Consider the following 12,451-nt stretch of genomic DNA (forward strand, 5'->3'; position numbering starts at 1 on the left):
TTGAATCAGAAAACTCAGTGCTGGAACCACCCTCCACATTTTTAGATGAGGAAATTAGGTTTAGGAAGTGAAGTGAAGGTGAAATGAAGGTGAAGGTGCAGTTTGTCTTTGGCAATGAAGGATAGCAGCGTTTGCCACACCAAAATATGTCTTTTGAGATATTGGTTATTTTAAGCTGGTTATTAAGAAACAAACAATTCAGAAATAACCTTTGTCCATCCTTCTTTACCTATCTAAAGGAATTCAGATAGAGAACCTGCTCCAGGAAGGGAAATATTATCACAGATAACTATAGTTTAATATAAACTAAGTGCAATAGACAGGAAAGAACCTAGCAAGATCCCTTTGATCAAAGTCTTCTCTGTGTCCTATTGTTAAATATGGCCCAGCAAACATTTATTTACCAAACTTTTGCTTTTCGTTTCCATGAAAATTGCCTTCCTGCTCTTCGAGGTCCCAAATCACAATCCACCTCCTCTTTTCCTTAGCTCAGGATGGCATGTAAGCCCTTAACTGTCCAATCTGTCCATAGTTCTCATTCTTATGGCACCTGGAAAATAAAGTTTGGACATTTTCTCCTGTTAATAAGTGTCCATTAAATTTGATTATTAATCCCTCTAGATGAATTTAGAAGGTGGGAGGAAAATTGTTTCTTATACCCCCGGTTTCTCACAAATCACTAGGTCTGATGTGAACCACATTGATTTTGTGCATCGAGTACTTTGAAGATGAAAACCTCATTGTAAACCAATGATTATTTATGTGTTGGCATTGAAAAGTGATATGTTCCTAGCAGCATTCCATTGGAATCTAACTATCCTTCATTTCAGATAAATGATCCCCATTTTTTAACTGAGTTGTTGACTATGTATATCTGAATGAGTCTACAGTATTCCAACCACCTATCATTCCTGGTTACATGTTTACAGCAATAAATTTAAAAGATCAGATGTTATATTTACAGACTCTGATGATAACATATCATTGGACAGATCATACATACAGTTAGATATAATTTAAATGTATGCCTTTATAGTCAATAAGGAACTCCTCAAGAGGCACCCCGTACCACCGTAAACAAAAGAAGTGGAAGGCACTGTGCCTGCCAGTGAAGTACAGAGGTAAAATGTATTTCCTCATAAGAGGACAATTAGAAATTAGAATATAGTCATAACCTACAGGTAAGGATCATATAGTGATGAATTAAAAGAGAGAAGATGTTAGTGGACTAGAGGAATCAGGAAGGGGTACATAGAAGTTGTGGGACTGTGGTATAGCCTTGGAGTGTGTGTTGAATGTGAGCTGTAAGACAAAAGAGATTCTAAGCAAAGAGAACAAGTGTGACAGGACAAGGATAAAAATATGTGTGATACACTCCAAGGGTATTACACAAGTAGCTCATGTCAGAGTTGAAGGTTTATTTTGGTGAGCACTAGAAGATGAGTCCTCAAGAGCTGGGTGACAGGCCTTTATACTGAGTGAAGAGTTTGACTTTAATTTTATACACAATAGAGGACAGCTGGCACTGTAGTCATCAGTCTGGCATACATGTGGAAAAACCTCAGCTGTGGTCGACTTCTGTAATGTTAAGTCCTTAGGGGTTCAGCCTTTTGCTTCAGCTGATTCTTCATTATTAAGGAAAATATTTCAAAATATTTTATACATTAAGGTAATGCAAAGGGTGAATGAAAAGGAACTAGAAAACTTTAGGATCTCAAGAAAAAAATTGCTGTAGGGTCTCAAAAGTCTTCCGATTTTCATACATCACTTGATATTGAGGCTTACCTCTTGGAAACCATTCTCTGAACAGTTTTACTTCCAATGTTTCTACATTTATTGAGGGAGGGGAAATACCCTCTCTCAAATGTTGTACTGCTAAACTATTTAGCCTTGGACCAACACCAGATTCTTCTCATTCTCCCAAAACACTGACTATAAAGGCAAGAAAAAGGTGGAAAGCACTTGATAGCCTACTGATGCGTGGAATAGCAAGCTGTGACTCTCCTCTCAGGTGCTTGTCTCACAAAATTTGAAGAATAAATTCGCAGACTAAAAGATTTTAAGCAAAACTGTGGAAGTTTTTTTTTTTAATTAATCTTTATTGTTGAGATTATTACAGATGTTCCTCTTTTTTCCTCCCATAGCTCCTCTCCACCCAGTTCCCACCCCACCCGAGGCCCTCACCACCCTATTGTCTGTGTCCATAGGTAATGCATACATGTATATAAGATCTTTGTCTAATCTCTTCCTGCACCCTTCCACACCCCCTTCCCTCTGAGAATTGTCAGTCCATTCCATTTCCATGCCCCTAATTCTATTCCATTCACCAGATTATTCTGTTCATCAGATTTTTTATTCACTTGATTATTAGATTCACTTGTTGATAGATATGTATTTGTTGTCACTTTGTTGTTCATAATTTTTATCTTTACCTTTTCCTTCTTCTTCTTCCTCTTCTTAAAGAATACCCTTCAGCATTTCATATAATACTAGTTTGGTGGTGATGAACTCCTTTAGCTTCTTCTGTCTGTGAAGTTCTTTATCTGACCTTCAAATGATAGCTTTGCTGGGTAGAATATTCTTGGTTGTAGGTTCTTGCTATTCATCACTTTGAATATTTCTTACCACTCCCTTCTGGCCTGCATAGTTTCTGTTGAGAAATCAGCTGACAGTCATATGGGCATGCCCTTGTAGGTAACTAACTGTTTTTCTCTTGCTGCTTTTAATATTCTCTCTTTGTCTTTTGCCCTTGGCATTTTTTTTTTCCTTTTTCTAATATACATTTTATTGATTTTTTACAGAGAGGAAGGGAGAGAGATAGAGAGTCAGAAACATCAATGAGAGAGAAACATTGATCAGCTGCCTCCCGCACACCTCCCACTGGGGATGTGCCCACAACCAAGGTACACGCCCTTGACCGGAACCAAACCTGGGACCTTCTAGTCCGCAGGCTGACGCTCTGTCCACCTAGCCAAACTGGCTTCGGCTTGTCCTTGGCATTTTAATTATGATGTGTCTTCGTGTGGTCCTCTTTGGATTCCTCTTGTTTGGGGTTCTCTGTACTTCCTGGAATTGTAAGTCTATTTCTTTCACCAGGTAGGGGACATTTTCTGTCATTATTTCTTTAAATGGGTTTTCAGTATCTTGCTCTCTCTCTTCCTCTGGCACCCCCATAATTTGGATGTTGCTACACTTGAAATTGTCCCAGAGGCTCCTTACACTATCTTTTTTTTTAGAGTCTGTTTTCTTTTTGCTCTTCTGGTTGGGTGTTTTTTGCTTCCTCATATTTCAAATCATTGATTTGATTCTCGGGATCCTCTAATCTACTGTTGAATCCCTGTATATTATTCTTTATTTCAGTCAGTGTATGCTTAATTTCTCATTGGTCCTTTTCCTTTTTTTTTTTTTTTCTTTTTCTTTTTTTTTTTTAGCATTCTCACTAAGATCCTTGAAAGTATCACTAAGTTCCTTGGAGGTTTCTAGATGATTCTGGAGTAAACTTATAACCATGGTTTTGAATTCTATATCCAGTAGTTTGCTTTCTTCCATTTCTTTCATTTGTGATATGTTTCTTTGTCTCTGCATTTTGGCTGCTTTCCTGTGTTTGTTTCTATGTATTGGGTAGCTGCTAAGTCCCCTTGAGTTGATAGAGTGGCCTTGTGTAGTAGGTGTCCTATAAGGCCCAGTGGCTCAGCCTCCCCAATCACCTGAGGTAGACACTCTTGGTGCACCTCTTTGGCAATCTCCCTCCCAATTAAAAAAGCAGCACACCCAGATGCTGGACCAGCCTGTTCCATGCCTCTACACCTCCTACCATTCTCAGTGTGCTTTCTTCTTTACCTCTCTATTTGAGTACTTCCATTCAGACAGCTTTCCCGTGGTTCTGGATGATAGTTTTTCTGTATTTTTGATGTGGTTGTGGGAGACAGCATGTACAGGCTTTTACCTATGCCACCATCTTGGTTCTGGAAGTTTATTTTAAGCATATACAGACACCCCCTGGGGCAGGGCCCCCAAAGGGGAACTCCACAGGGGAGGGATCCCCAAAATGGGAAAGCCCTGCTCTAAAATGGGAAAAACATAGTCCTGTGAGTCTCTTTGTCCACAGGTTTATAAATGCTGGAAGCTTCTTTGTCTCTTCATGATACTTTCTAATTGCACCCTTCCTTATTTTATGTACCCATATTTTCCTAATTGGCCACTTCCCCCCGGCCCCTTATTCCTGCATGGTATCAGTTTTATCATTTCAAAGCTCACCTGGTGCCCCCCTCTTCTTCTTCCCATTATCTGTTACATCCTTATAAGCAATCTGGTGGCTTGGAGCTGTTTCTGCCTGTCATGTATGCATTCCTCTCCCATGGACCTGCCTTCCCTAAAACCCACCTCTCATATCTCTAAAATCCTTTCACTATGATTTATTATTCCTCTGATCACCTTTATGATCTAAATGTACAGAATTGCTCCAGTCCTCCAATTCCAAGGAAGCTTGGAGACAGTTCCTTCAAGGAAAAACAAATATGGTTCTAATTGTTTAGTTAAAAGCTGAAATGCTACTTGATAGCAGATTATTTGACCAAGGGGAGAGCCCCCAGAAGAAACAGTCACCGTATTGATCTGGTCTCTCACACAGGTGGCTCCGGTGATTAAAGCCAGAATGATGGAGTTTGGGACCACAATGGTCAGCTACCAGCCTTTGGGAGACAAGGTCAATTTCTTCCGCATGGTCATTTCAAATCCCGCAGCAACTCACCAAGACATTGACTTCCTGATTGAAGAAATAGAACGCCTTGGACAAGATTTATAATAAATTAACTCAATAAGCTGTTTCAATTCTCTAGGTAGACAATTAAGTCATCACAACCTGTGTGAATGTATTTGTAGTCTGTTCCAAAGTAAATCTATTTCTATATTGTGGTGTCAAAGTAGAAGTACAGTGAAAAACAACAACATTGCTCCTTTAAAAAACCCTTTCTTAAGTTAGAATACCTCTCTAATAATTAGTGACAAAGGCTGTGTTCTCGTCAACGTGGAAAAGCTTAAAATTGTTATAAGTACTTCCCTTACTTTTAATAGAGTGTGCAAATCAAATGTTATTTTCACTTAAAAGTAGTAGGATTGAATAGTGCCAAATTGCCCCTGAATCATAAAAGGTTCTTTGGGGTGCAGTAAAAAGGATAAAGTAAATATAAAATGTATGTTGACAATAAAAACTCTTGCCTTTTTCATAGTATTAGAAAAAAATTTCTAATTTACCTATAGCGACATTTCAAATGTATTTAAATACATATAATTTTACAAAAGTAAAACATATATATATTAAAAAGAAATCCTATTTTGTAACATATAGATTTTTATTTTATATGGGTTATACAAACTGCAGGGGCAGATATAAAAACTAAGCCAGATTTTTTTTTTCTTTTCATGGAGGCACAATAAAACACTTAGCAGTTATTTTGAAACATAGACCCACAAAATTCTTAAAAAAGATATGATGCCTTCTTCCTATTCATGTTATGGCTTATCACATCTATAAAGTCAGTATTATAAAACAAACACAAAAGAATACTGCAAGTCCCTTAATATAATTGATCAGAGAAACAATAAGATTCCCTTCCCATTTAAAAATGTTTTCCACCCGGTTGACCCTTTGCAGATCTGCTCAGTGAGCATGACAAGCCAAGCCCCATCTTAGACTGAACTGGGGCACTCATCTCTATTTTACTTTCCAGTTCACCCTGTTTTAAACAGAAAGTTGATGCTGGTTCTTATGGCATCTTCCCAAACCATAGTCTTTTATTTGGTCATCTGGATTAATTAGAGAAAAATAAAATCTAATCAACCTGGGCAAGGAAGAACGAAGCGCATTCCAGAATGTGGTGAGCCCAGGAAATCAAAGCCAGCCGCGGGAGAAGAGATGTCTGCTTGAGAATGGTGGTGTCAGCCCGGACGCTGCTTTGCCACTGTCCAGGAAGGAGTCCTTTACCACCTGAGTAATTGCTTAGTTCCATTTCCAACCATCTCTACCCACGAAAGTCTCCCCTGCTAGGTGCCCCATCACTGGGGTCCCAAATAATTAATTTCAACTCCATGGGTAGTTACTTTTGTCCCTCTGGTGAAAATAGTTCCTCACCAGGGATTTTGAGAGAGCACCTTAAGACCTTCTTTTCTCTATCTCCCATCAAGATCCAAAGTGCCCGGATTATGCAAAGATTAAGGTCCTTAGAATTCAAAACAATATTTGAAAGCATCCTCTGCCCCTGCAAACGTGATGGAGAGACATGAGCTAACAAGAGGCCCCCTCAGAGAGTTCTGGGCCTGCTGATTCTCAGATGCCGAGGGGGCTGCGGACTCATATGTGAAGTTGCAGACACAAATTTAGAAACATTTCTCCTTTATGGACCAGAAATCGCGTTTACCAACAGGTGACTTTCCCCACCCTTTGCCCCTTCCAGGTCCTTCCCCAAGTTTGCTGGGAGCTCAACCATGTGTAGTGCAACCCCTACCAGCCGTAGCCCGGGGAAGGAGGTAAATAGAAGACTAATAGGTCCCAGCAGTTTAATAAATATTCTTTAAAGTAGGTCTGTCACCCACTCGGGTGGGAGGGAGTGAGGAGGTAGGTTGTTTTGAACATTAGCCAAAATCCCCAGTACCAAAGGTGAAACCATTCTTTACAAATTTTAGAAAAGTTTGGTGGTAGCTTTAATCAGAATTAACATGACCATTTTCATTTATACAGCAATATTGTGTTTATTATTTTTAAATACTTGAAACAAGTGTGGTACGTCTTAATCTGAGACATATAAATGGGATTGAATTCATGAATTATCACAAGGCTGTGAGGAAAGAAAAAGAATCAGTTGTGTATGTAACTGTGTTGCCTTTATTGTATTGATAGTACTGTCTTGTCACCTCAGATTGTGGTTGTGTGCTTTAGATATGAACTTTACAGTGCTGCAAATCAACATGTGTTGCTGTAAAAGCTTGTACAATATATTATTGACATGTCTTTTTCTGTGTGGTAGCTGTATCGATATTCTGAGAACTGCATTCGCACTGTTCCTGTAATCTCTCTCCCCTCCTCTCTGCTAAACTGTACGCCCTCCACATCAGCTCTAATACAGAACATGCCCTCGGCTAAGCACCCCACTGCGAGTCTCCTTTGACAATTGTGATTTCACAAAAAGCAAGGTGAGTGCTACTTTATCTCTGAGAACAGAAGAAACCAATATGGAATGTCACATGCTGCCAAAATTGCAGGTATTGTCCCTCCTGGGGTTTGGAGTAGGTCCTACTCCTCAGAATATGGACAAAGAAAGCACAAGTGTAAATATAGGGCAGGACAAGGAGTGAAGGACCCTACACGTGAGATCACCTTGCATGTGCTGTCCTGTTTTCAAATGCTAAGTACAAACATTGTGTATTTATTAGTTATATGTGCCAAATAGTGTTCCCAATCGGAGTTTCTGCAAGACATCACCATCTCCCCAGCATTATTCCGTTACTAAAAGAAAAAATGTAAACATGTGGCAACCTGTTCTTACCAAATATAAACTTGTGTATGATCAAAGTATTTTATCTGTGTCGTCTCTCCAAACCCAAATAAATGTGTGAGTGTGGACACAGCTCAGGCTTCGTATCGTTATTTCTGGCCTCTCCACGTTGTGGGGCTGAGTTTTGGTGAGTTGCCTGAATAAAAGGCCCTTCTCCTGTCACGGCGCTCAGCGTGTCTCTGGGTCTTTGTTGGGAAAAAGAGCTCTTACCTCTGCAGTTGCCCCCACTGTAGCTTCTGAAGCACATTGCTTACCAGTCTGGTTTGTCTTTCAGTCAGATCCAATCTTTTGAAATAATATTGTATTATGGAAAGTTTTGTGTACATACACAAGTGGAGAAAACAGTGTAATAGACTCCTTCCCATGAAGGCCTCCCCCCGCTCACCCCCCCCCCCCCGCTTCAACATTTGCTGATTCAGAGCCTGAATCTCATTTCATCTATTCCCCCCATCTCATATCCTCCCCACTGCAAATTATTTTTATATGAATCTATAAAAGAGGATTCCTTAAATGAAAAAGCCTTCAATACCATTATCACAACTAAAACTATAATAATAAAATTTCCATAATAATATCAAATATTCAGTGAGTGTTCTCCTTTCCCTGATTCTATAACAAATGCCCAGCCTGTGGCCCGGGAGACCCACTGAGGCCCACACACTGACACGTGAATCAGGCACGCAATACAACACCGTATACACGTGGGTTATTGAGCTGCGAGCAGGTAAACACTAGAAAGCCATGGGAAGTGAAGTGGTGAAGTATATTCTGATATGCCTTGCCTGAACTTGTATGGCCAAATAAATACAAATCAGATTTAGTCTATTTATGAATGCCATGGGGAGGAGGTATCCTGAAGGACGGTTTTGGTGGCCTGGAAAGCGAGGCTTCTGCCAGGAGAAGTAGGATCCGTGGGCCCACATTTTCATCCTTCCCATGAGGCAGCTACTGGAGCAGCTGCAGGAGTCAGACTGCCTGGCCTCAGGAGCCAGCTCTGCTAATTACCTGCGCTGTGACCCTCGGCAAATCACTTAACCTCTCTGAACCCCCGTGAGCTCATCTGTATAGTGAGGACAAAAGCAGCACTTACACACGGGTGATAGTGAAGGTTGAAAGGAGAAAACCCAATGCCTGCCACATAGTGGATGCTCAGCATGTGGTAGTTTTACTTGTATTCTGTGCCGCTGCCTGGAAGAGCCAGGCCCCAGACGCAAGTCCTTCAGCCCCCCAACTCATCTAGGCAAGAGTGTGCTGAACACAGAGGGCATGTGACCGCAGCCCCTCCCTGTAGAAAGCCCGGGTATGAATTATCCCTGAGGACAGCAGGCTGGTGGCTGAGGCAGCCTCGGTCACAGGCTTGGCCTCACTTTAGTAGAGAAGAGGAAAGACTCAGAAAGGCTGGGCAGGATAGCAGAGTGAATGGGAAGAGTGAGAGGAAGTAAGCGGTCTCAGTTGGGATGAATTAACCAGTACCTGTTCTGAACTCCTTGCCCCGGGGCACACCCTTGCCCCGGGGCACACCCTTGCCCCGGGGCACACCCTTGCCCCAGACAGGCAGCCATCAGAGTTAGAACGAATGACATAGGACATCAGCTTTGGCTTCATTGGAACTGCCAATATGCTCACTCACCTAAGGCTTACAGCTTTCATTCACACAGCGAGACCCAATCACTGGGGCACACCAAAGGGAGGAAGAGTGATTTGGTCTCCCCCAAGCATTAAAGAATTTCCACCGAAACCGGTTTGGCTCAGTGGATAGAGCCTCGGCCTGCGGACTGAAGGGTCCCAGGTTCGATTCCGGTCAAGCGCATGTACCTGGGTTGCAGGCACATCCCCGGTGGGGGATGTGCAGGAGGCGGCTAATCGATGTTTCTCTCTCATCGATGTTTCTGACTCTCTATCTCTCTCCCTTCCTCTCTGTAAAAAAATCAATAAAAATATATATATAAAAAAAAGAATTTCCAATGTTTCAAAAAGCAAGTATCAAAGACGCACTAAACGTTCTAAATTGAGGGTCATCCCTTCCCAGCACCTGCTGCCGGTAGTCCTGGCCCGGTGGCACGTGCTGGATAAACACAAACACACCACAGGCCTAAGTGGCTGCACCGACCCTTCTCGTCTTGGAATCCTGCTTCCCACTTTTGGAGAAAATATGTGTGGTCTCTATTAGAGTGTCAGAACTGAGGCTTCTGGCTCAGGAACACTAATTAAAAGCGTATTACAGTTGCCAAGAAAATGACTTTCCAGAGGAATTTCAATTTATTTAAACATGATAACTTAGAAAATTCTTTTATGCAAACTTGACCAAAGGAGAGCTTCAAAGTTTGTTTCCATTTAGATTTTAGACAGTCAAAAGGAAATCTTGTTGCTAAATCTTTTGCTTTCCCTGTATTTCCTTATATGTCTGTTTTATGATTGTGGAAATCAAGAGAGTAAAGAAGAGGAATTTTCTTGCCCTAGCTGATTTTGCTCAGTGGATAGAGCGTCGTCCTATGGATTGAAGGCTCCAGGGTTTGATTCTGGTCAAGGGCACATGCCAAGGTTGCAGGCTCGACCCCCAGCAGGAGGCAGCCGATCGATGATTCTCTCATCACTGATGTTTTTATTTATTTTTTTTTTAATATATTTTATTGATTTTTTACAGAGAGGAAGGGAGAGAGATAGAGAGTCAGAAACATCGATGAGAGAGAAACATCCATCAGCTGCCTCCTGCACATCTCCCACTGGGGATATGCCCGAAACCCAGGTACATGCCCTTGACCAGAATCGAACCTGGGACCTCTCAGTCCGCAGGCCGACGCTCTATCCACTGAGCCAAACCGGTTTTGGCATCACTGATGTTTTTAACTCTCTCTCTCTCTTCCTTCCTTTCTGAAATCAATAAAAATATATTTTTAAAAAAGAATAGGAATTTTCTTTATATTGATTTTTGTTTAAATTGTTGCCTAAGGGTGCATATATTCCCTCTGTTCCGTGGAGACACATTCCAGAGGGAGAACCATTGGGCATCTCCACAGTTGGCTGAGCCCAGGCTGGTCTGTGTTCAGGAAAGAGCAGATGGTTCCAATTCTTATTAAGCACCAAGAGGTAAAGGAAGAATTTCTTCTTTTTAAAGTGGCAAAAACAAAGCATTTGCTCACATCACTTTTTTAGAAAAGTGGGTGGGATTTCAGGTAAAAGATCTATTGAGAATTAACTGTCTAAAGTTAGCCTTGGGTGGGAAGTTGAATTCTAACATTGACTGATTCTCTCTGCTCCCATCATTATGAGCTATAATAATCCTATATAATGAAAGGCTACTATGCAAATTGTCCCCTTGACCAGGAGTTTGACCGGGGGCAGGGCTGGCCCACCAACCACCCGTGGCCCCTCCCCCTGGCTGGTCTGGCCTGATTGGCCCTGAAAGGGGAAGGCTGGCTTGACCCCACCTGTGCACAAATTTCATGCACCGGGCCTCTAGTTATTATTATAAGAGCTGATTTAGTCTAGGAATAAATTCAATGCATGAAGGACCCCAACCCAATGACACTATTCATCTAACAGCTATAGCTATATTCAGTGAGATTCCATGTGGAAATGGGGAAGGGAGAAACGGGCAAAGGCCTGGCCTAATTCCTTTTCCTAATGCTCACCTTCAACCTGAGGCAGCTATTGTGTAATGTCAGAAGCCCTTCAATAATTCCTGGACTAATGACGAAATTCCTACTCCATAATATATTGTCTCTTCTCTCTACAGTTCTGAATGTCTTTTCCTCGTCTGCCACCTTGGGTTAGTGGTACTTATTACAGAGGGCTCTAAGGATTCGATGAGAAAACCCCTCTAAGGCCCTTGGCAATAGTAGAGATGATTCCCTTCTTTCCCCAGCTCTGTCCTATGACAGCCCTGCCTTCCTGGTGTTAGAATCACTTCCCAGTGGCTGGTTGCTGGGGAGTCAACCTATTCACACCCTCACTAGGAATGTGATTGCTACTCTGGGTAGCTTTTTCTATAAATTAAAGAAATTTTGTTTTTTGGTTTGTTGCTTAAACAAAACATCAACGGAGACCATGCACTCCTGCAAAGAGTCATGGGCTTGAGCACACTGGGAGCAGGTTTATTCTGGTAAATGTATTTATAAGGATTGTATTAGATTCTATTAAGACTGGGCCCCACAAGGGCAGACTAGATAATCACCTATTAGCTGGTGAGCAGCAGCCACCTGAGCAGAGGACCCCCGGTTGACAGATGCCACTGCAGCTGCCATTGCTGCAAAGATGATTGGTGGGGGCTATGGAAGGCCTTGGCATGCAGGGAACAGCGCCAACAAGGCTGCATATCCCACACCCCACACCATGAGACAGGCACTTAAGAAGAATCCCATCCTGCCTTCATTCACTCTCCCACAGGCTGGAGGAAGCTGCTCTCCCTGCCTCTCCCAGGACCCTTCACAGCAGCACACTGGAGCATCCCTGCAGCTAAGAACAGCGCTAGGTTCTGTCTGACACAGGAACCACAATTATCTCATCCTCCTGTACCCAATGGAGGGATTCCTCTAAGAAAGAATGAAAAAGACTTTAGCCATTCCCTTCCCTTCTGAGGTTAAACAACACAGTTTGCTTCAGAAATGGGGGAACCATAGGAGCCCCTAATGACATATATATATATGTGTGTGTGTGTGTGTGTGTGTGTGTGTGTGTGTGTGTGTGTGTTAGAGGCCCAGTGCATGAAATTCATGCACTTTGGGGGGTGTTCCTCAGCCCGGATTGCGAGAGGGTGCAGGCCAGGCCAAGGGACCTCACCAGTGCAGGATCTGGGCTGAGGAGGGGCGCAGGAGGATGCCCATCAGGGGAGGGACCACGGGAGGGCTCCAGGGCATGTCCAGCCCATCCCATTCAGTCCTGATCTGTCAGACCCCAGCAGC

The 12,451-nt window shown here is 42.3% G+C and overlaps 1 protein-coding gene across 1 annotated transcript in view; it reads left to right on the forward strand.

Annotated features, from left to right (window-relative positions):
* The window catches only part of GAD2 (glutamate decarboxylase 2), a 62,156-nt gene extending 54,970 nt beyond the window's left edge, over window positions 1-7,186 (forward strand). Inside the window, exon 16 of the mRNA XM_059660981.1 lies at window positions 4,631-7,186. Within this exon, the coding sequence (XP_059516964.1) occupies window positions 4,631-4,804 (174 nt within the window). The 3' untranslated portion in view covers window positions 4,805-7,186. The remainder of the gene's footprint in view (window positions 1-4,630) is intronic.
* Window positions 7,187-12,451: the final 5,265 nt, after the last annotated feature.

This window comes from Myotis daubentonii, chromosome 1 (assembly GCF_963259705.1).
Source record: "Myotis daubentonii chromosome 1, mMyoDau2.1, whole genome shotgun sequence".
Taxonomy (NCBI): Eukaryota; Metazoa; Chordata; class Mammalia; order Chiroptera; family Vespertilionidae; genus Myotis; species Myotis daubentonii.